This window comes from Haliotis asinina, chromosome 1, assembly GCF_037392515.1.
Source record: "Haliotis asinina isolate JCU_RB_2024 chromosome 1, JCU_Hal_asi_v2, whole genome shotgun sequence".
Classification (NCBI taxonomy): domain Eukaryota; kingdom Metazoa; phylum Mollusca; class Gastropoda; order Lepetellida; family Haliotidae; genus Haliotis; species Haliotis asinina.
This window is the reverse complement of record NC_090280.1, coordinates 52,272,690-52,298,151: the sequence shown is the minus strand read 5'-3', so window position 1 is coordinate 52,298,151 and position 25,462 is coordinate 52,272,690. Positions and strand designations below refer to the sequence as shown.

Below are 25,462 nucleotides of genomic sequence, written 5' to 3'. Positions count from 1 at the left end.
CAGATAATATTTGTTATCGATATTTTTATCAAATGTTGTCACCAATATATCAGGTACTATATATCAGGCAATTTACTCTCATAAATCAGGAATCTTATTTCATTATAAGATATGATGTACCATTTTCCTGGTTAAAATATATCTTGGTTCAAAGAGGTGTTTTTCTGAAATGTGACAACAGAATATTTTATCATGGTCTATTATAATTTTAGTGATTGAACTACAGTTGACCAGCGTCGTAACTCCCATGATTCAGCACTACCTTGTCACATGACAAAATGGTCGCTGGTTCCATCTCCAGCAACCTCATACCAAAAGATGTTAAAATATTGTACTTGTTGGTTTCTGTCTGGCGCTCAGCATAAATGGGTACAAGCTAAAGTTTTGTCAGAAATGGAAAAAAAAACATGTTTCTGTTACTCTGTATCCCTCAAATTTACACAACTGCAAATAGGATTTGTCGAAATATCTTACTTCAGCCTAACTGGGCAGTCCATGGGATGAGTAAGAGGATATCTAGAAAAGCATGTTTACTTGTAAAATCAGGCAAAACTTAAAAAATACGACTAGCTGCTAAAAACAATAGATCAGACTATAGAAGGCAATTAGGTCACTGGGCCAGGTATGACGACGGAAAGTGCATAAAATGCATGCGCTGCCTATTGGCACAAGGGGTCATCTCAAAGATATTTTGTGCCTTCACATGTGTCGAATATGTCTCATTTATTGATTAACCTCTTATATTATTAGAAATATTATAATATTAGAAAAAGTACATGTTCTTTCAAGAAGTTTATGTTAAGATATGTAGAAGTGTATAATACCTGGTACCCATAAGTATCATATTAAATGTCTGTAAATATTATAGGGGTGGCATGAACACCCAAAGATCGACAGGACTAAATGTTGTTATATGTGTTAGGAAATGCCGTGTACTTCCGTACTTTGGATCCCTATGGGATTGTCATGTCTTAGTTGATATCTCTATCCCCCACCCCAACCCTAGCCATCATCTGCTTAACCATCCTGGTTTTACTTTTGAGACAACCCATCCTGTCTGTTTCTTTTTATAGTGACAGTGAGACCTCATGTTAGCTACATCCTTAATAGTTTCATGACAGCTATCCTTTATAATGAAAATACATATGTCTAATTTGAAAATGGGCATTTAAATAGTGCCCTTTGTAAAACAATATTATCACACACTAATTTCCACAAAGCCGTGGTGTGTTCCAAGTAAGACACTTTGCACTTTGAAAAAATCTGCATTGCATTTCTGCACTAATCTCTCCCCAGTAAAGTCCTTTTTTCACATGCCGTCTCTTCCTACCACTGGAACTCTAGTTAGGTCGAACTTAGTTTAACAGATATTTCGCACTTTCACATATCAACTACATCAATTGAAGAGATAGATGTGAAAAAAAGAAACATTTATTTTTCTATTTTCGGCAGTACTTTAGTACAAGCAGCCACACATACACACACATGCACATCATCATATGACTGATATATTCTTAAGTACGACTTGAACCCTTTGTCAGCTCACCTCATATGATCTGATGAAAAATCTAAGCAGACACAGAGGGCAAATATTCTTTCGATGTACCCACAGATAGTAACAATTATATTTATGTTTGGAACCTGCTGTTTAACTTCATTTTTTGAGATTCAAAATTCAGATAAGCCAGTGTGAAAGTGTTCACTCATTTCATGTATGTAGCTCCCTCAACACTTACTGTCAGATTTGAAAGGTCACCTGACCTAACCTATATTGTCTAGTTCTGCAAACCTATATTGTCTAGTGCTACGAATACTCCGTTAAACAGTGAACTGTTGTAATGCCTGTTATTATGTGTTATTATTTTTCAGCCATGAGCTACATGATTGCAGGAGTGAAGCTTGATCTCAGTCAGTATTCTCAGGATTTGGCCAAGTTGTTGGGAAGTAAGTGTGACATCTTCCTTCATTATTGTGTCAAGAGTGGAAAGGAACCCTGGGTTAGCCTTGTGGTTACAGTGCTTGCTGATCACGCTCCAAGACCCCAGTTTGATTCTTCATGGGTACTGTGAGGCCCATTTCTGGTGTCCCATATCATGATGGGATTATTGCGGCATAAAACGATACTCACTGGCGTTAAAGTAATGGCAGCACGACATAATTTGTTGCCTCGCTCTGAATAAAAAACATCAGGCACTGATGCTTCCTGTTGATTTATTGTGACATTTACACAGGTTGCCACAACCAAGAAATCCCATTATCAGCCTTGTCACTTGGGTACTTCAGGCAATAGGTGGTCAGACTAAACATAGTTGCAATAGGAACAGTCACTAGTTCAGATGATTGGTTTCTCATGTCATGTACATCTTTGTCCATTGATGATTGATCATTGATGATAAACTTAGAATGCAAAAGTTATTAAGTTAGGGACAAGTTCTGAATATACACTGTTGTCGTAAGACATGGAACCGATTGAGTGATTGAGGGGTTCTCAGCATGTTTGGTGGATGTGTAACACAAACATGACTGGATTGCAGTCGATGGCTTGACAGTATGTCTGTAGCTATACACCATTTACGGTTTGGTAACCCTCACTCGATTGTCAAGAGGCTTAAGTACAGAAATAGGTGTAATATGTCTTACGATATAAACATTCTGTCGTTCTCTATTATTGAAGTGTCTGTCATGATATCATGTGTGTCTTCTCCAGCCCAGCTGATCTCCAAGGATGAGAGAATGAGGCAGACAGCCCAGGCAGCCATCAAGAACTTGGCCAAGCAGATTAGTGACCCTGAAGCCGCAGAAAAACTTGTCACTCACTTTTTCGGTGTTCTCAATGGTAATAAGTCTCTACAGAATGCTCATGCTGTTGATCACAGTATTGTGAGTTCTGATAATGTACAGAACGCCACCATATAGCTAGAACATTGTTGAGTGCTGCAAAATTCATTCACTCACTCACTCAGTAATCATAGCAGTATAACCCCCAATTCGTGCATACTCTGGGTTCCAGGATCAGAGGGCAAGCTGACAGTAGCAGACCAGAAGTTGAGTGTGCTGCAGGGTGTGGGCAGCCTCTTCTACAACACTGTCAGTGGCAGCACGTCGCTTCAGAACCTCAGCATTACTGTCACCGAGTTCTTCCTCACCACACTTCAGCAGGAGGGTATGATCTATATATGTCCCTATCCTGATTTACCAATATACTGAGGTTCAAGAGAGAACTGTTCCTGATTTACCAATATGCAGAGGTTCAGGAGAGAACTGTTCCTGATTTACCAATATACAAAGGTTCAGGAGAGATGTGTTCCTGATTTATCAGTATACTGTCAAGTCTCGTTAATCCACCCGCTGTTAATCCGACAATTGGCTCTATCCAACGCTTTTGTTGGTAACAAATTGAATATACATAACTTGGTCTCATTTTTTTGTCCAACATCCACAATCTGACAGTTTGCCATGCAACTGATGATGTCAGGTTAACAAGACTCGACTGTACAGAGGGTCAGAGGTACAGAGAATTCTGTCTCGCCAGATAACTAAGTCAGACTGTTCTCAGGTCTTATCCTACAACCATCTTTGCAAGTTCCAATTGAGCTGGTTCCTAAGACAAAAGAAACTGATTTGGTTTCATCCAGTGTTATAGACAGGGTTGATGAGCAAATAGCATCTGTGTAAGTGGTATTGGCTACCTCAGGTTACTCCACAAACTGTCAGAACATTACCTGTGCTCATTTGTTCCTATAACACTTAACTGACCTCACTAGGACATTGTGAGATGACAGTGCTCACTGTTTGTGTTGACAGTCCACGAGGGCACCTTGGTCCATGCACTGGCTATGCTGTCCCTGTGGTGTACCAAGTTCTACACTGTCGTCCCAGACAAGCTCATGCAGTGGTTCAAGGTAGATCACAGTGGTCATGTTATCTGAAATTACATCATTGGTATAGTCTGTTCGCGAATATAACAGCATATAAATATACATTAGAAAGCACCAAATCTTCTTAAATGGCATGAAACTTAGTCACAATAATTTTAGACATTAGTATGAAGAAGAGGAAACACTGCACTTGCTCACTCATTCACCATTGCTTCTATGAGAGTACTGATATAGCCAGATAAAATTATTGTAATTCACTTTTGACATGATAAATAACACCAGTGTGCAGTCTGTTGCTTTCACTCATCTTAAATACCTCATATGTGAGGGTTCTTCTGTTTTTATTGCATCCATATGTCACCAGTTTGCAAATAATCACGTCTATACCAGAAACTATCAGGAGCACTGGTAAGCAAAATCAAATTGACTCAATGACTATGTGGCAATGTAGTTGCCTGTTCTGGCAAGGGCATGATTACCAGAGACTAACCTTAACCTGATGTTTACGAGATCAGTATTAATGAGAAGCATCCTGGCCATGATTGTCCATCTTGTTTTGCAGAAAGGAATAACGCTGAAGACAACTACATCAGCTGTGAGGAATGCCTACATTCTCTGTATGAATGCCTCTTTCCATGGTAAGGAGATGTGGTCACCGTGGTGATCCACCAGTACTACTGGTTATACTTTAGTTATAGCAGCTCAGATAACTTCATAGATTCACACACTCGAATGCATCTTCATTTTCAATCTCCTTACAAAAATGGACTGTTGGTGTTTCATAAATACTACTACTGCATGTTAACACATCAGTGACTCAATACCCAAGATGGCGGCTCAGAGAACAGTTTGTTGTGCAGAATTATGTCCCTTGGGTACACCTGAAAACTCTGATGATAGGTTGGAATTCCTGTTTGGAGTCAGTGAGTTTCCAGCAGACTTTTCTAGCATTTGGCCTTAGACTGTAAGTGGAATACTATTCAAGGCAATGTTAATCACAATGTGAGGGGCGGTGGGGGTAACCTAGTGGTTAAGGCATTCACTTATCACACCAAATGCCCAAGTTTGATTCCCTACATGAGTACTATTTGTACTTCAAACTCGTGCACATAATGCTCAGAAGAGGCAACTGGAATGAGTTCAATTGTTCTCTGCTTCCTTTTCACAGGTTTGTCTAAATTTTGTGGGTGTCTGTTGGTTGTTGATATCTGCTGCGTGCTAAAGCCCTCACTACACTCACATTCCCATGCTTTTCTAAAGCTAGCTCTGTTTTGTATAGGTGATACTCTGCTCAAGGCGACGGAAGTGATTCCCATCCTCATCCAGACACTGGACAAAGCCCACAAGCAGCCCACTCAGTCACAGATTGTCACAGAGGCTGTCTCGGCAGCCTGTCTTCTAGTCCGTCTTTCTCTGGTCGATATTGAGTCAGGTTAGAACATCTTCTTACACATGAAGCTGCCTCTCACTTGTCCTTGCACCTATTCCAACTCACCCATGCTTGGTGTTAAGTTGGTCCAAAATGCTGCATCTGTATCAAACAACAATGAGGACTTTAATATCTTTTTATCATCCCAATCTATGTTCCACAGGAGATACTGCTTGTGAGAGATCATATGATATCTCCTAGGAGACATTATATTGACAGTAGATTTTGCACATTGCCCTGACAGTGCTATGACTTCATGAATCTGATGATGTCAGAATGATGTGACATGCCTTCACTGCAAGTCTTAAGGTAGCATGGTGTTTAGCGATGTACATTTCTCATTGAAAACTCATTCTCTTCCCACAGTGGTTACTTGTCACATCTTCCTACGTAACCTCTGTTCTATAACAACCTTTTCATGGTGCGAGTGTTCAAGACTCGTTTTTGGAGGCAATCAGAATTAGTAGTGCAATCAGCGACCTTGTTTCAAAAGCGATAGTTCGAAAGATCTCGGTAATTTCCGGATGCATCGTGTAAACTAGAACCACTTCCCGAGCGCAATACTAAATGTATCTTCTAGACAGAACTCAGTCATGTCATTTTTGTTTCTCCACATTGCTTGCATTTGTCAAGTTGAATCTAAGTTGATTTAACACGTGTTCTGATTGGACAGAAAAAAAGGGAGGTAAATCTACTGCCATTATGTGTCGCTAGGGGATTTTATGAGAACCGAGAAATATGGCAGTATTAGAACAGAGGTTCGTAGGAAGATATGACAAGTAACCTCTGTGGGAAGAGAATTTTGAAAACAAAAGAGAATGATTTTTTGTGATATATAGAATCTCATCCTTGTGATATCAACTTTATCTACTCATGTTGATAAAATTAGTATTATCCTCATGCAATATGCTGACATACCGTGGTGCAACTTACATACAGAGCTTCATTTCCAGGTTTGATTGGATGTTGCATAGCCTATTTTTTAAAGCATTGGCTCGTCATACTGAAAACCCAGGTTCAATTCCCCACATGGGTCCAAAGTGTAGATCATATTTCTGGTGTCCCTGCAGTGAAGTTGCTGGAATGGTGTGGCCTTAAACTAAACTCACTCATTCAGGGTTCGAACTGCTGTTCAGCAATGTATGATTGTCTCAAGAGACATGTTTTGGGATCATTTTGGATCATTGTATGAAACTTGGATGGACTCCATTTCACTGTACTTATGCAGCATGGAAAATGTTCCTGATGGTACTAATCACTGGTACTTGGAAGCTACTGTCTTTCAGCTTGAGTGAGAGAGTGAGTTTAGTTTAACACCACACTCATCATTCTAGGTCTGCAGCAGTGGTCTGTAATCATGGTAATTATTAAATTAATCGAGCCTGGACCAGACAGTCCAGTGATCAACAGTACTAGTATTGATCTACACAGTTTGGATATGATGATGTCTGTCTACCAAGTCAGGGAGCCTGACTACCCGAGTGGCTGAAGATTAATTCTAAACTGTTTAGTGGCTTTAAACAATCAGCATGCATCAAAGCATTATTACATTTAATTACTGTTCAAATAATTATCTTGATTCTAATAATGACTGTTTCAGAAAGTAAACTCAGCACATTTTGGACGACAGTTCTAGACAACAAAAAACAGCTATTGGTGAATGAGAAGTTCTTGTCGGTCGCTACAGATGAAAGTAAGTGTGCATATACAGTCAGGTCTCATTAATCCGACCTCCATTTATCCGACAATCGGCTTACTCCAACACTTTTGTTGGTAACAAATTGAATAAATGTAACTTTGTCTCTTTTATTTAGTCCGACATCCTCATTAATCCGACAATTTGATGTGCAATGGACAATGTCGGATTAACGAGACTTGACTGTATATATCAATATTGTTATATAATATACAATAGACAATAATATATTCTCTCTCTTTATGATGTGGCCCTATCATTTGAAATTATGAGAGAGTTGAATTAGAGAATAAATGCAAAATACTAACTTTTTACTATAATGATGTCAGTGGAGGTTGATAGTGATCACAGCCATTATCCAGGAACTGAAACTAGTGCCCTTACCGGAAACAGGCATATTGGGAAAAAACGGAACTATTATGATTAATTTTAAGTTTTTATGTCTAAATATTTTCTTCAACTGCCCAAAATTTAAAATTAAACATCTATGGTTATGTTATGAGGGAAATACCAGGTACTTTGAGCTAGCCATCACCGTAGTTATAGCAATATCAGTGTTCATGTTGTGTAGGTTTTATTGCCTCAGGTTTTATTGACATTTGTTTTACATTTGGGGTCATTATCATCCTCAGGGTATGTTCTGATAAAATCTTATCTCTTCATCCATTCCAGCCCTGCAGAACCTTGTCACTCTGGCAGAGAGGTTAATCCTGGACTTCCCCCAGAAGATGACTGAGACTATTGCAAGGTAGTGTGCGTCAGAGATAAAGATAAATTATTATTAGGATTCTGTTTCAGAATATGCCCTAGTACTCTTACCTTGTAATAAGTGGAATCATGTTTGGGAAAAAATGGATGTGAACACATCTTTGTCACAAAACTCTGAAATATTTTGGGACTGTAAATTAAAATATTTTCACAGCATACTTTGTCCACCATCACTCACTTTTGATCACCTCAAGGACATAAGTAAAATCTGCCTATTTCGAAGTGGCCTCGTTGACATACCTGTTGCCCAGATGTAAACATTTTCAAGGACTCACTCCCTCTCTCCACATGTGTAGTCCGTACTACAGGCTGGTGGTCTTCTGCTTGACACGCAAGTCCTGGACTGTAAGGAAACATGCCATCAACTCCACCAATCGGCTTCTCTCACTTCTGGGTGGGTCCCAGGTCTCACTCTGCCTCATCAAGGAGTTCAACACTCTACTTCAGTCACAGAAGGTTAGTACTACTGTCTCTTTTTCCTTGCCCCTTATCCATGTTCCACACCCATGCTCCACACCCATGCTCCACACCCATGCTCCACACCACACCCCTACTCCACACCCCTACTCCACACCCCTGCTCCACACCCATGCTCAACACCCATGCTCAACACCCATGCTCAACACCCATGCTCAACACCCATCCACCACACCCATGCTCCACACTTATAGTCCACACCCCTGCTCCACACCCATGCTCCACACCCATGCTCCACACCCACGCTCCACACCCATGCTCCACACCCATGCTCAACACCTATCCACCACACCCCTACTCCACACCCATGCTCCACACCCATGCTCAACACCCCTGCTCCACACCCATGCTCCACACCCATGCTCCACACCTATCCACCACACCCCTGCTCCACACCCATGCTCCACACCCATGCTCCACACCCATGCTCCACACCTATCCACCACACCCCTACTCCACACCCATGCTCCACACCCATGCTCCACACTTATAGTCCACACCCCTGCTCCACACCCATGGTCCACACCCCTGCTCCACACCCATGCTCCACACCCCTGCTCCACACCCACGCTCCACACCCACGCTCCACACCCATGCTCCACACCCATGCTCCACACCCATGCTCAACACCCATGCTCCACACCCACGCTCCACACCCACGCTCCACACCCCTACTCCACACCCATGCTCCACACCCCTGCTCCACACCCCCGCTCAACACCCCTGCTCCACACCCATGCTCCACACCCCTGCTCCACACCCACGCTCCACACCCATGCTCCACACCCACTCTCCACACCCATGCTCCACACCCATGTTCCACACCCATGCTCCACACCCATGCTCCACACCCCCGCTCAACACCCATGCTCCACACCCATGCTCAACACCCCTGCTCCACACCCATGCTCCACACCCATGCTCCACACTCCTACTCCACACCCCTGCTCCACACCCATGCTCCACACCCATGCTCCACACCCATGCTCCACACTTGTAGTCCACACCCCTGCTCCACACCCCTGCTCCACACCCATGCTCCACACCCATGCTCCACACCCATGCTCCACACTTATAGTCCACACCCCTGCTCCACACCCATGCTCCACACCCATGCTCCACACCTATCCACCACACCCCTGCTCCACACCCATGCTCCACACCCATGCTCCACACCTATCCACCCATCCCCTGCTCCACACCCATGCTCCACACCCATGCTCCACACCCATGCTCCACACTTATAGTCCACACCCATGCTCCACACCCCTGCTCCACACCTATCCACCACACCCCTACTCCACACCCATGCTCCACACCCATGCTCCACACTTATAGTCCACACCCATGCTCCACACCCATGCTCCACACTTATAGTCCACACCCCTACTCCACACCCATGCTCCACACTTATAGTCCACACCCCTGCTCCACACCCATGCTCCACACCCCTGCTCCACACCTATCCACCACACCCCTGCTCCACACCCATGCTCCACACTTATAGTCCACACCCCTACTCCACACCCATGCTCCACACCCATGCTCCCTTCTCCTCTCCTAACACCCCACCTCTCTCCCACAAAGTTCCCTCATCCCCTTCTCCACTGCCATGCTTCCTCTTCGTCTCCCTCCACATGCCCTCCTTTACCTCACCACTCCCACCCTCCCTCACCTTATCACCTCAACTGCCATGCTCTCTCCTCTCCCTCACTGCTCCGACATTCCCTCACCACACCTCTCCCACCCAACTCCTTTATTTCTGCTACGAACATGTACTAAGGAACTTCATAAAATTTTCAATTGTAATACCTTTTCTTGCAGTTGTCTGACTTCCAGAACTACCAGCTGGCAGATGATGACAGCAATGATGGTGCCGGAGACAGTGCCACCATCATCTCCCCCAGAATCCTCTCTGATGCCCTCATCACTATCTGCTCAGTGCAGAAGGCTGATGTGAAAGAGGCAGAGTCAATCGCCTTGGCAACGTTACTGACGGCCCATCATCCTTACATAGGTGAATTACCTTCAGTGTCATGTGTTTTAGTTGTAAACTATAACCCAGTGGGTTGGATGGAATTTGTGTGAGCATTGCATGAAAACCTGGAATATTTCCCAGTGTCAAGCAATATTCCTATACTCGTTCTTTGGCACTGAATAACAAAATACCACAACCTTAAGGCCTAGCATGCCAGCGTCAACTCACTCACTCACTCACTCACTCACTCACTCACTCACTCACTCACTCACTCACTCACTCACTCACTCACTCACTCACACACACACACTCGGGCGGTTCAGCATAATCTGATCACTCTGAAATAATAATGCATCATGATTCAGTGTATATTACCCTATGAAGATGCAGGTTAGAATAGGCCTCCAGCAACCTGTGCTTGCCAAAGAAGGTGACAATGCTTCTTGTAAGAGGTGACTGATGGGATCACGTGGTCAGGTTCGCTGGCTTGATTGACACATAATTAGTTGCCAGCTGCGCAGATTGATGCTGCTAAGCTTTGCGCAGATTGGAATCTATTATGTAGCAAGGCGGCTGGAATGTTTGCATTTTCCTTTTGTTTTATTGATTTCTGTTTATTTCAGCACATGCCAATTCCTGTGCGTGGGTGGATATCCTCAGAAAGCTGAATGTTGATGCAGCCAACTTTGTTCGCTGTCATATCAAGGACTGTCTGAATCTGGTTCAAACCAATGAAAATCCCTCAGAGGTACTATTTTCAGATCGATGTCGTTTATATAATGAGCATTCTTACAAAACCAATGTCATGTCATCATGTCCAACAACCCATGTCTGTGGCAAAAGCAAGTTAATGAACTGGTACAGACGCTTGATTGAATATCCCCCCTCCACACCATGTTTAGCACAAATATAGTATTAGGCTCTGTCCGTCCATATAATTTGGAATATCTTAAGAACCTTAGACAAGATTCTTTTCATATTTGGTACCTAGGTTCATTACAGTGTAAGAAAGGTCCCAGTCAGGTTTGGTGACCTTGACCTTCTCTTGATTTACCTTTCTCACCAAGATATCTCAAGGACCCCTCAAAACTTTTCTTCATGTTCAACCCCAAACTTTATCTAGGGAAAGTCAGTGACCTTCATTTAATTTTTAACTTATGGCGACACTTTGGAGTTTTCAAATGTTAAGATTGTCCGCGAGATCTCTCAAGAACAGTTCACTGGATTTTCTTCATAGACTTTCAAGACTCCCCTTGAATGTTTTTCAATAAGCAATCTCTTTATTACTATTTTTGCATATTGCACATTCATATCAAGATCAAAGTGAGTCTTGAAAATTGTTTGAACAACTACAGAGCAAGATATCAAGAGAGGTTGACTGGTCATGTTTTTTTTTACATTTAATTTTATCTTAAATTACGACCTTCACTTTCATTTGATTTGATAATTTTGCAGTGGGGGAATATGTCACCTTAGTGACAATGCTTGTTTAACATTGCACTAGGGTTACCTTAGTGAGGTACAATCACCTTAGTGCCTCATGAAAGGAGTATCAGTTCTAGGTTAGTGACAATTCTTCTTGTACATTATATCAAACACAGGCAGCTACTACCTAGCTGGAATATTCTTGAGTGCATTGATCTGTGACGATCTGGTACTGGAACTTGTTGACACACATCATCGTATCTCAACTGCACAGATCGAAGTGGCACGCGTGGCGAGCCACCTCCTCGTGGTGGGTGCTGGGTAACGCCAAGAGCTCGCCGACATCCCCGTAGTGGACCCGGGGGGATATTTGGTCCACCAACCCGTTTGCCGTGGGTTGCAGCCCTGTGTCGGCGGAGGAGGGGATCCTGGTGGTTGAGAGTAATAGGAGCTTGCAACCGTGTTCCTGTTGCTCAATACACCACTTCGGCCCTGACTTCGCCTAGACGGGTGGTCGAATAGGCCCGGTTCGACCAATCGGCTGGTCATGCCAAGCCCTGTGCATGGAGCATTATTATATTTATCAATGCACATATATCATTTGGAATCGTTGTAAATTTGGACTTGGCTTTATAATCTAAAACATGTTGAATTTGAAGTATGTTGTTCTGTAATTTGCCTAGAGTCCTATGCCAGAAGGCGGTGGCTCATGGGCCAATCTGGTAGAATTATTAATCTCTTAATTCTTCTGCTGGAGTATATCATCCGGGTATCCTTGGTGCTGCAAGCTGGAGGCCCGCTTGCTTTAGCATTGTCCTTGTGATACTCCGTGGTGGGTGGGGAGCTCGGATGATGAATCATATGACACCAATCATGGCTTATGAAATACCCCCCAAAAAAACCAAACGTCCACTTGAAATTGATCCCGTTGATACTTCTCATAGACCGTCTCTATCGATTGAGTATTTGCCACGTTTCCTCGTTATTGAGACTCCGGACAAGACACCATTGAAGTTGAACCCTTTCGCAGTATCTAAGGGCATTCAAGGTATTGCTGGGGATGTCAAGAACATTAGACGCTTGCGTTCGGGTGCATTGCTAATAGAGTGTGGCAAGAAACAGCAGACAACCAATCTGATGAACATTGAATCTTTTGTGGGCATTCCGGTCACGGTCTCTGCTCACAAGACCTTGAACACAAGTAAAGGTATCGTCAGAGATCGTGATCGGTTGTTTGCTGACATGTCCGAGCTTGATATAGCATGCGAAATGAAGGATCAAGGTGTGCTGTATGTGAAGCGCTTTTCCACCCGAAAAAACAATGAAACAATCCAAACAAATACCTATCTGTTTTCTTTTTCATTGCCAAATGCTCCCAAATCAGTAAAGGCGGGTTACTGCAATATCCAAGTTGAAACCTACATCCCCAACCCGCTCAGGTGTTTTAAATGTCAGAAATATGGACACGGTGTATCTACCTGCACATTGTCTGTTGTGTGTGCTCACTGTGGTGAGAAGACACACACAACAGAAGATTGTGACAGTGACTTTAAAAAATGCACTAACTGCTCTGGCGACCATTCATCTTCGTCAAAACAGTGTCCAATATGGAAAGAGCAAATGGCGATTAACAAAATAAAGTTCACCCAAAATATCTCTTTTTCTGAGGCAAAGAAACTGGTGAAGAGATCTGACCTTCTAGAAAGTTATGCTACAGTAGCAAAATCATCATCTGAATTCAGCTCTAAAATAACAAAATCATCCACAGGATGCCAAACTACCTTGACTTGGGTCAGTTCCGACTCCCCACAGGTTTTATACCCTGCTATATCATCCCAGACTGAGGAATCACTTCCTACTACATCAAAGTCCTCTGATCATAAGTCATCTTCACAGTCACGCTCTGAGTCTCATTCAACAGCTGATAGACAACAAATTGTTAAAACTAAACCCAAACCTAAGTCAGATGCTTCAAAACAACAAAGTGGCAGAGCTCCTAAGGGGTCACAAAATAAAATTCAGTTGTTTAATAAATATGGGTCTCTTGAAGATATGGACGTTTCTGAAAACGTCCATTCTAGAGCACATAGCTTGTCGCCCTCCAAAAGAGTGCGGGGTAGATCCCAAAAAAATCCCCCCAAAAGATAGTTTATTCCAATAATATTGTACAATGGAACTGCAGAGGTTTGAGGACTAATTTACATGAATTACAGCTATTAGTCCAAGATTTCACACCTTCAGCGTTATGTCTCCAAGAGACATATTTAAAACAAACAGATGCATTTGACCTTCGCCATTTTAATGCATATCATTGTTTTTCACCTCTGGGTGATAGGGCCACTGGCGGATCATCCATTCTAGTCAAACAAAATGTTATTCAAAGCCCTGTTTCACTTAATACTAATATGCAGGCTGTTGTAGTGAGAATTATTTTACATGTAGCGTTTACGCTATGCTCTCTTTATATTTCACCATCTTCGGCTTTTGCCAAAACCGATCTTCAAGCTCTATATGATCAGCTCCCAAAGCCCTGTATTATAATGGGAGATTTAAATGGCCACAACCCACTCTGGGGTAGTGTAAATACAAACACTAGAGGTAAATTGTTGGAGGACTTTTGTTCTGACAATGATTTATGTATTTATAATGATGGTTCCAACACATATTTACACCCTGGTACAGGGACTTATTCTGCTCTCGACTTGTCACTTACAAATTCAGAACTATTAAATGAATTTGAATGGTCAGTCCACAATGACCTCTGTGGAAGTGACCATTTTCCTACTATATTAAAAGCTGTAACTCCATCTGATGTTCCTCCATCATCAAGGCGGAATTTTACAAAGGCTAACTGGACTTTATATGAAACACTGTGTGCTGAAAAACTTAAACCCGAACTTTTTATTGACGTTCCTGATGCTATTAAATGTTTTACTGATGAACTGAATTCCATAGCTGATGAGTGTGTACCAAATTCCTCTGTAGTTCCACACATAAGAAAACCATGGTTCAACGATGAGTGCAAACAAGCTAGGAAGGCAAGGAAAAAGGCAGAACATTATTTCCGTCGCCATCCTATGGTACATAATTTAAATAAATTTTAAATTTTAAATGCTAAAGCGCGGCGTACTTTTAAACAAAACAAACGCCAATCTTGGCAAAATTATGTGTCCAAAATAAATTCTCGGACACCCATGTCCAAGGTATGGAACATGATCCAGAAAATCAAAGGTAAAGGTACTAAATCTACTGTCCATCATCTCAAACATGGAGATCAATTGCTTACTGATAAATCAGATATTGCTAATAAACTAGGTGAAACCCTTGCTAAACACTCTTCCTCTTCAAATTATGTACCAAAATTCCAGCAATATCAAAAACAACAAGAAAAGAAAACTATTAATTTCAATTCTGATAATGGGGAAGATTATAATGAAACGTTTTCTATTCATGAACTCCATACTGCTCTTGATCAAGCTCATGACACTGCTACTGGAGCTGATAACATACATTATCAACTCCTGAAGCACTTTCCAGAATCCTGCCTAGAAACTCTTCTCAATATTTTTGATGATATTTGGACATCGGGTAACTTTCCTCCCTCATGGCGTGACGCCATAGTAGTACCCATACCTAAACCTGGACGTGATCATACGGATCCATCCAATTATCGTCCGATTTCATTAACTAGCTGTGTTTGCAAGACCATGGAACGCATGATAAACAATCGACTAGTTTGGTACTTGGAAACAAATAACCTTATAACTGATATACAGTGTGGTTTCCGTAAAAACAGAAGTACTGTCGATCACTTAGTGCGTTTAGAATCATTTGTTAAAAATGCACTAATTAATAAACAACATACTGTGTCTATCTTTTTTGATCTAGAAAAAGCATATGACACAACCTGGAAATATGGTATTTTAAGAGACCTACATGACTACGGCTTGCGAGGTCGTTTACCTCAATTTATAGCAAATTTTTTAAAGGACAGACAGTTTCAAGTTCGAGTGGGTTCTACCCTGTCTGATCATTACAATCAGGATCAGGGTGTTCCACAAGGCAGTATTTTGTCTGTCACACTTTCTAGCATAAAGATAAACAGTTTATCAAAAGTTTTAAACGATTCAATTGATGGATCATTATTTGTGGATGATTTTAATATTTCTTGTCGTGGGAAAAATATGCATACTATTGAACGACAACTGCAGTTGTGTTTAAACAAAATAAATAAATGGTGTCTTGAAAACGGCTTTAAATTTTCTAAATCCAAAACTAACTGTATACATTTTTGCAGAAAATATAAACCACATAAGGACCCTGAACTATCTCTAGATGGCACTCCCATCAAAGTTGTAAAGGAGGCCAAGTTCTTGGGCCTAATCTTTGACTCCCATTTAACATTTCTGCCTCATATCAAGTCCCTTAAAACTAAATGCTTGAAGGCTCTTGACTTGTTGAAAGTTGTTTCCAACACAAAGTGGGGAGGAGATCAAGCAACCCTCTTACACCTGTATCGATCACTCATACGTTCGAAACTCGATTATGGTTCCATCGTATATGGTGGAGCCTGCAACAGCAACCTTAAACTTCTTGATTCTGTCCACCATCAAGGCTTAAGACTTTGCCTTGGGTCTTTCAGAACTTCACCTATTGATAGTCTCTACGTTGAGGCCGATGAACCATCTCTTACTCAACGTCGTATAAAATTGTCTTTACAATACACTACTAAATTATATTCTGATGAATCTAACCCTGCCTATAACTGTGTGTTCAATCCCCTTTATGAAGATTTGTATAACAAAAAGTCTTCTCTTGTTCCACCTCTTGGGCACAGAATTAAACCATTTATTTCTTCTGCCGGTATTGAGCTGGAAAGTATATCGCCTTCCCGTCTTCTTTCTTCTCCTCCTTGGCAGTTGGTTAGGCCACAAGTTGACCTAACATTAACATTTTTTAAAAAATCAGAAACAAATGACTTACAATATAAACAAGAATATCATCAATTAAAGCATAAATATAGCAATTACAAACCTTTATTTACAGATGGGTCCAAGGACGGTGGCGCAGTGGCTTGTGCCACTGTCATTGGATCCAGAACAATATCTTCTAGATTACCAGATAATAGTTCTATTTTTACAGCTGAAGCTAACGCCATATTAACAGCTCTCAAATATATTCAAAGACACCCGAAACGTAAACAATATATAATCTATTCCGATTCTCTTTCTTGCCTTCAGGCTATTAAAAATATTTCTTGCAAACATCCACTTTTAATAGAAATTATTGAATTGTATAATGATCTTGCTACTGGCCAATACGACATCGTCTTTTGTTGGTTACCCAGCCATGTAGGCATTTCTGGTAACACACTGGCTGACCTTGCTGCTAAAGCAGCACTCAACAAATCTGTGACACCACTTCTTATTCCTTATAGTGATTACAAAGCCCCCATTAGATCTTATATCCGTGATCTGATGCAAAAGAAGTGGGACACCCAAGTGGGTATCAATAAATTACATGAGACAAAACCTTACATTGGTTATACCCACTTGGGTTGTCAGTCCAGATTTGAAGAGGTTATTTTGCGACGATGTCGTGTTGGCCACACTAGATACACTCATGCGTACCTGTTAAAAGGTGAAGATCCTCCATTTTGTATCCCTTGTGATGAGAGAGTCACGGTCAAGCATATTCTGCTTGACTGTGTTGAATTCTCCATCACAAGGGATAAGTATTTTACAGTTAAAACAATTAAGGATCTTTTTACCAGCGTTAATTCTCATTTAATTATAGCTTTTTTAAAAGAAATTGATTTTTGGGTTGAATTTTGAATAATATGTTTCTGTAAATAGATGTATTTTAATGACTGGTAGTTTGAATTAGTAACTTGAATTGTTGGTGGCTGTACCCTCAAAGGGGGTTGAAGTATTGTAAAATTATTGTCCTCCTGAGAGGGTACGTAAGTCCACAAACATGCAAAGTAAATTCTAAATTTCCACGTTTTTAATGGTAGTATAAGTGTATTTTTATTGTATGGCTAGATTTCCGAAATTGCTGACGGCTGAGGGGATGATGTAAATCCAGCTAGGGTCCATGCAGGTAGCAAAAGTACTGTAAGTCCCCATGGTCCCTAGAATGGTGATCTACCTTCAGTTGTTGGCAATCTATAGCCCGGTTTTATATTGTATTGTCCTCTATAGATAAATTGTTTTAGGCATAGCTACTAGTTTTACATTCATTTCTGTGATGTTCTAGTTTTTTACTGTCCTTCGTCGACTGATTGTTATAATACTCATATATTCCATTTTAATGTTCCGTTCCCGTCACGATATGGCTGAAATATTGCCGATGTGACATTAAATTTTAACTCACTCACTCACTCACAGATCGAAGTTCATGCTATTGATCACTGGATTGTGTAGTCCAGACTTGATCATTTACAGACCGCTGTCATATGGCTGGAATATTGCTAGGTGCAGCATAAAACAACAAATAACAAGAAGTTAAAAGTAGCCTGTCACAATTTCATATGAGATTTCATTTATATACTTGCAGGAGTATTTACTCAATCCAATCCTTTTATCAACTGTTTTATCTCTCATGACAGAGTGTGTGCAATGCAGTGAGCACTCTGGCGTTTGTGGAGCCAGCTGCCATCTTGCCTCCACTATTGCATTACGTGCTAGAGATTCTCGGGAATCCAGATCTGACACAGGTCACCCAGACCGACTACCATATCTTCCTCACACCTGACGGACAGCTGTATGACAACTCCATCATTGAGAGGTATGTTGAATACTGCCATAAGCTTCTGTTGAGGGGAGGGATTTCTTCTCAAAATGTTATGAAACAGCTAGTTGCCGTGACAGCTTAGCTTTTGTGTTATGGAAGAATCAAGTCTTCTTGAATTTGTTTTGAGTAGTATAGATGAATTGGTAGATAAAACAGTAAGCACTACAATTTTTACCCGGTTCATTATTTTGCAGCATTTGTTTTGACAATATATTATGCTGTTTAAATATGTCTGTTTCCAAGTCTTTTATCATTTGTGGAAAGTGTGTTGGAAGCATATTGTGATTTTTCAGAAAAAAATATGATGTCCTTTTTTTGGAATGTGAAATTTTAAAAATAGGTTCTTATTGTCAGTATATGAATTATATGGCAACAGAAATGTCTGTGTGGACACATTACCTGCAGTCATGGTGTGATGATGCTTCGATGGTTACAGTGCTATGAAGTCTGAGACGAAGGAGACCAATATCAAGCGAGAGAATCGCCTGTACTCCCACAAGGAACAGTTAGCAGAGTTGGAGCTGAGGAAGGTGAGGTACCAAGGAACATTGACCCTTGAGGGACCCATGATTTAGAATTGGATACAATTAGTCTTCAGCAACCCATGCTTATCTCCCTTGAAGGTCTGGGTTATAATTGTTCAGCTAATGGGATCAGGTGTTTAGGCTGCTGACGTCATTGACACGTGTCTTCATGTCCCAGTTTGGGAGATTGATGCTCATGGTGTTGATCACTGAATTGTGTGGTCATGACTTGATTGTTTTCATACTGCCACCATATAAATGGAATACTGCAGAGTGCAAATAAACCATTCTTCTCCTCTGGATTTGGTGGCAGCTACTTGAGCCCAGCATCTCATGCTTGTCTCTCTTGGAATCCAGGTTGGATATGTTTGTACATTGTACAGAGGTTACCTGTCATATCCTCCTACGAGCTTGTGTTCTAATACGGCCATATTTCGCAGTTCTCATAAAATCCCCTAGCGGCACAAAATGGCAGCAGATTTATCTCCCTTTTTTTTCTGTCCAATCAGAACACGTGTTACATCGACTTAAATTCAACTTGACAAATGCAAGCAATGTGGAGAAACAATTATGACATGACTGCGTTCTGCGTATAAGAAAACATTTGAGTATCGTGCTCAGGAAGCGGTTCTAGTTTTCCCGATGCATCCGGCAATTGACAAGATCTTGCGAACGATCACTTTTGAAACAAGGTTGCTGATTGCACTACTAAATCTGATTGCCTCCAAACACGAGTCTTGAACACTCGCCCTATGAAATGGTCATGTTAGAACAGAGGTTACGTAGGAAGATATGACAAATAACCACTGTGGGAAGAGAATGATGTTTGTAGTAACATGATACTCCATGCTTGTTTCTGTGTCTCTCTCAAGTTGATCTCCAGTACCTCGTGCATCTCTTAGTGCATCCCATGGTATCATCTAGAGCTGCAATGATTTACCCAGACCTCGATTCAATATGATTTTCGATAATGGACCCGCAGTTTCATAATTTTTTATTTGATTTTTCTTACAAGTGAAAACATTACATTTCATTTAACACTCAGACTCGACTTTTTTAGCATGAAATCTACCATCATCTTGGCGATGTCTACTAGCGACAATTCTCATTGGATAATAATCCTGCGCCTTAACATATCACTGATTTACAGTTATGACGTCACAATGCTACACAATGGTGTTAGACCTTGCTTGACTCTCCGAAAGCTGAGTCATCGCACTGTAGGCAATGTCGCAGCAATTTCTATCAATTTATGTTGCAGAGTAATAAACAGAATACTAAACTCGCTTCCAGAAAATACCATTTTTATTAAACTTGTGAAAAATTTAGTATCAAACTCACTTTTGCTTGTTTGATACCGAATCATTAACTCGTTTAGTGAAAATTGTATAACACAGAAGGTCGTTTAGTATCCTCTATATACTACATGAACACCAATCGTTTATGTTATTCTTTAAGATAGTATACAGCATTATTAATTGGAATTTTTTCAATCGTATATCAAAGTTTGATTGTGAAACAATCAATAAACTGATTATTTGATAGATCGGTACACCACTGGTTATTAATACCATAGATCATTGTCATGTCTTGTCTAGACTACAGCATTTACAGGCTGTTGTATAGCTTGAAATGGTTTCTTTCAGTGTCAAGTACATTCGGTCACTTCAATGACTTTCAAACATTCATATAAAATCATTTTCACCACATGTAGTTGCAGGATTTCACATAAAATGTGTTACGTTAGTTTTACAAAATGGGATCTGAAAAGACTATGAAGTTGTAGTGTGCTTGTTTTTCAAAGGTTGATGAAAATTGGGTGACAGGCCCTTGACTTGATTTACATATGTCATTGTATCCCCAAAGCGTAGGCTAATCCTCATGATGTCAGTCACTTGATTATCTAGTCCACACGTCATTATTTACAGACGGGTGCCATATAGCTGGAATATTGGGGTGTTAAATGACAAATCGAAACACTTTTCAATTTGATATTTTTAACCTTGCTTGTTTCTTCAGTTATGTTAATGTGATAGTAATGATAAAGTCCTTATAGACTGGGAAAAGCATAAGGTCCTCTTCAAACTACTCACATCTGGTTGCAGTGCTCTGAATGCAAGTTTCCACGAAACTTGTAGATCACATTCTCTGAAATTGTCATGATGTTTTGGCCAGGAACTGGAGAAGAAAAAGGGGAAGAAGGACACTGGCCCAAAACTGACCAAGAAACAGGAGGAGATGGTCGCTGCGCAGAAGGAAAGAGAGGCAGAAATCAGAACAAGACTGAGAGGGGTGAGAGTTATGTCCCTTCGATTTCAGCCAAAGCCATCCCAGCTTCTGGTCTTTGGCCTCGTTAGTGTCTGTGTTTCCCTTAATGTGTATTAAGTGGAGACATTAGTCACATTGGGTTTCCCTCCCACATCTGTGTGATGTCACCGAAATGCTGTTCATAACCATACACAAACGGTGCTTTGTTATTCATAAAGTATAACTTCTTTTAACCTTATAGCAATGAAATGGGTGAATAGTTGCCACTTGACATTCAATATAGTCCAAGATGACTAGGTTATGACTATCTTTCGATATTCTGTAATTGAACATTTTGAATATGTTTTTCATTCATTTCTGCTTCACTGACTTTGGCAGCTTGGTTTTTCGTGATGTTAGATAATAGTGTCTCTTGATTTATGATTTGTCAGCAACATTAGGACTGAGTGAAATTGTTTTTGCGGCAGCTTGACAAAACACTGCAGTGCGCATGCAGTCTGGTGCTGGCAGCTCTCAAGGGGAACAAGTCTGCTTTCTGCGTCTACATGAAGGACATCTGTGCGTTGTTGTCTCCCTTGCTTCAGTCCCCCTTGGCTGCTTCAAGGGCTAGTCAAGTCTTTGTAGATCTCGGTCAAGCAGCATTCGAGGATAAACTTCAAGGTCAGATATTGTAACATCCTAAAATTATCAGTGTTTACCCATGTGGACTGTTGTCAAAATTGGTCTGCTGTAAACTGTCCATGTCAAGAGGCCATCTAATGGTGGTAAAGCTTAGTGACCGGTTTTGTTGCATGTCAGCAACGGTTGGTGATGTAGCTTAAGAGTAGTTTAAGCTTTCACTCATCATGTAGTCCTGGGTTTGAATCCCCTCAAGGGTACAAAATGTGGAGCCTATTCTGTGTCCAATTCTGTGATAGTGCTGGAATATTGCAGAAGTGGTGAAAAACTGAAGTCGCTCTTTTTGGAGCATTGGGATAGCTTAGTGGTCAAAGTGTTCTCTAAGTCACTCATTCCATGTTTGGACACTGTCAGTAAAAATGTTACTGATGTATAATTCTATAGCCAACCAAGTGGGAAATATGTCTTTGCCTGAAGCCTATGTAAACTTCTCGGATATTTAATACAATAACAACTCTGTAAAGCATTTAAAATATGTTTATCCTGTGACATAGTGTTAACATCATGATCTCCTTGATTTGTGGTATGTACACATCTGATAGCTCAGCTGTATGATGTGCCATCCTATATAAACTTACAACCGGCCATTTTATCTCCATCCAGTGTCCTCAGATATGTAACATGTCTAACAACCTTGTCCTATAGCTGTATTAAGTGTATTCTCTGAAATACTGTTAGTGAAATTTGCCTCTTTGACACATATTGCATACATATCGGGTAATGCATCTGTACTGTGTACTATTTTGCACTGTAGGTCAAATGGCCTTATATACAAGTAAACTATCTTCTCATTCCATGTTCAAACTGGTCACCAGCGACCTATGTTTGTCGCAAGAGGCATGTTGCTGGATTACTTTATGAAACTTGGATGGGTGACATGTTTGAGTCCATTTGTCTATACCCAGCATATATTGCTCATAACAACATAAAACCATATTCACTCACTCTCCTATCCTGTGAGCTCATCATATCAATCATTGGATTGTCTCATCCAGTCTAGTTGATATTGCATACTGCCATAGAAACTGAAATGCTTCTGTTTGAAACAAGTAACAAACCACTGATGTTATGAGGATTACTACTGACACTTGTGTGCTTTAAGTGCACATTTTTGTGTACCTCATGTTTGTATATTTCAGGTATTATTGTGAGCAATGTGACACTCAGACAGATGGAGCCAGTGTGTGATATCTCTGTGAACTGGACTCGTGAGGCACGTGCTGAGCAAGCAGGTCGTGTGATCCAACTGCTGCACCGCGCAGCCGACCTACATTTGGTGCTTGAGGAGAGGGAGCAGTCCCTGTTCCCTGCCTGTACATTTGCTTTTATTTATTACTTGTTGTGGAGTGTTCTGCGGAAGGGAGCGGCAACAGTGGGTGGAGATGAGGCTGTCTGTGGCCTCGCTTTACAGCTTATTACTGAGCATGCCAAGATGAGGAAGGTTGGAGAGGATTGCAGAACATGTGGGGAAGAGGTGAGTGACAGTGTCGTTCTGTGACATTCAGCCAGGGTAGTAGCATCGTCAGGTGGCCTTTCTTGTGAAGTTTCAATTCCTATTTAACCATGAATTAATTTCTAAATATCACCTACCGTTTATTGACAATATTTAGGATTCATCTACCATCTACCTGGGCATGTATTGCGGGCGTATATAGCCCTCGCCTCGTCTGCCTGTCCGTCTATCCATGATCATATTCTTTCTGGAGCATAACTCAAAAGCCGTTCAATATTTCTAGATCAAAATTGACAGACATAACAACCTGAAACTATGATTGAAGCTATGGTCATTAGAGATTTTTGGCATTTTTGTTTTTCTTGGTTTCCATGGAAGCTTTTTGGACTTAGTCTAATGGGAGGGGTGGGCTCCATCTCCAGATCATAACAAAAAAAATATTTATCTGCAAAACTTGGTAGATATATCAGTCAGAACTTAAAGTGATGCCTTTTGCTGATGGCAGGCTTTTGTGATTTACTATTTTCTCATTTTCCACGGAGACAGTTCAGACTTAGTCTCAAAAGGAAGGAATGTGCTTCATTTCTGGATCACAACTCTAAAGTTTCAGCAAAACTTGGCAAATATATGAAGCAGATGCAAAAGTGATGCTTTTTGCTAGTTGCAGATTTTGGGCATTTTTATTTTTCCTGATTTCCATGGAAACGATTCAGACTTACTCTCAAAATCTAAAAATACAATTTTTTATCAGTTGTGATCTTTTCTTAACTGTCTCCTACTATTTCTTTTCAGAAAAAGGTATCTTGATCATTAGGCACAAAATTGGTCCTCTCAAAGAAAACATGATTAGGTTGATTACTGTTTAAGGTCATCATGTTTTGGTCCTTGTGACAATGTTGTCATCTGTTAAACTTGATGTGACATGTGTCCTCTCCCTGTACATCCAGTACAACCCAAGCTGGCTCCCTCTGAGGCAGCTCCTGGAGCTGTGTCTGCAAGTGGTGGGAACACTGCCAGGCAGCTGTCAGCAAGGTGCCACACAGGCATTGAGGGAGATAGCCTGCTGCAGCAATGGCGACGACGGCTGTGCCACAGTCAGCCAAGAGGAGATCTCTGTTCTATTAGAAGGGTTACAGTCACCATGCACTGCTGTTCGGGATGCATCATTACAGGTAAGATAGTCATGTATGTAGCTGCAGATAGGATTTGCTATGTTATGATTAGGCAAGGCCTTGTTGTAAGTAAACTGCCCTGTTACAAGTAAACTGCCCTGTGACAGGTAGACTGCCTTGTTACAGGTGTAATCTGCCCCGTTACAGGTAAACTGCCTTGTTACAAGTATAATCTGCCCTGTTACAGGTAAACTGCCTTGATACAGGTAAACTGCCTTGTTACAGGTGTAATCTGCTGTTACAGGTAATCCATGCCTTGTTACAGGTGTAATCTGCCGTTACAGGTAAACTGCCCTGTGACAGGTGTAATCTGCCGTTACAGGTAATCCATGCCTTGTTACAGGTATAATCTGCCCTGTTACAGGTAATCCATGCCTCTGTACAGGTAGGCTTTTAGAGATGGATCCATGTATATTTATGTTGTTCCACTTAGTCTGTTTCGTCAATGATTCATTGGTGTCTGTTTTTATCCTTGTAATCACTCATAATACATGAACCGACTTCATATGATAAACAACATTCCCCTTGTCTTGATGTTCAGTGCTTACAAGCTCTAGAGAATGTCCTGCCAAACATAGATGACAACTTTGATCTTGGACTGAATATCGCCAAAAGAGTGTGGGTTGCCTCCAACGATGTGGAGGACCATGTGAAGAGGTTAGCAGAAAAGTAAGTAATGTTTGTGTTGTATGCATCATGGGTTTGGTCAGAAGTTCCAGCTGAAATTCCAGTTTGGAATTGGTGAGAATAACACAGCATCACACCATACCCAGGTGAAGGGTTGGCTCTTACACAAGTGGTTAACACAACTAAAAGTGTTTTCCAGACACATTTCCTCGCAGTCCCTTTATGAATGTTTCAGATAGTGTGTGCACACATGCACCTTTTTCCGAGCTCCCAATCATTGCTCCATCTTTGTTG

General features: G+C 41.1%; 1 protein-coding gene across 1 annotated transcript in view; it reads left to right on the top strand.

The window, feature by feature from the left end:
- Positions 1 to 25,462, top strand: part of LOC137293652 (stalled ribosome sensor GCN1-like) — a 64,140-nt gene that overhangs the window by 14,789 nt on the left and 23,889 nt on the right. Inside the window, exons 8-25 of the mRNA XM_067824333.1 lie at positions 1,870 to 1,944; positions 2,708 to 2,836; positions 3,011 to 3,163; positions 3,805 to 3,902; positions 4,441 to 4,516; positions 5,158 to 5,310; positions 6,908 to 7,000; positions 7,676 to 7,751; positions 8,068 to 8,227; positions 10,073 to 10,265; positions 10,850 to 10,974; positions 18,262 to 18,440; positions 18,883 to 18,976; positions 21,146 to 21,262; positions 21,706 to 21,898; positions 23,056 to 23,390; positions 24,317 to 24,541; positions 25,083 to 25,210. Coding sequence (XP_067680434.1) covers positions 1,870 to 1,944; positions 2,708 to 2,836; positions 3,011 to 3,163; positions 3,805 to 3,902; positions 4,441 to 4,516; positions 5,158 to 5,310; positions 6,908 to 7,000; positions 7,676 to 7,751; positions 8,068 to 8,227; positions 10,073 to 10,265; positions 10,850 to 10,974; positions 18,262 to 18,440; positions 18,883 to 18,976; positions 21,146 to 21,262; positions 21,706 to 21,898; positions 23,056 to 23,390; positions 24,317 to 24,541; positions 25,083 to 25,210 — 2,602 coding nt within the window. The remainder of the gene's footprint in view (positions 1 to 1,869; positions 1,945 to 2,707; positions 2,837 to 3,010; positions 3,164 to 3,804; positions 3,903 to 4,440; positions 4,517 to 5,157; positions 5,311 to 6,907; positions 7,001 to 7,675; positions 7,752 to 8,067; positions 8,228 to 10,072; positions 10,266 to 10,849; positions 10,975 to 18,261; positions 18,441 to 18,882; positions 18,977 to 21,145; positions 21,263 to 21,705; positions 21,899 to 23,055; positions 23,391 to 24,316; positions 24,542 to 25,082; positions 25,211 to 25,462) is intronic.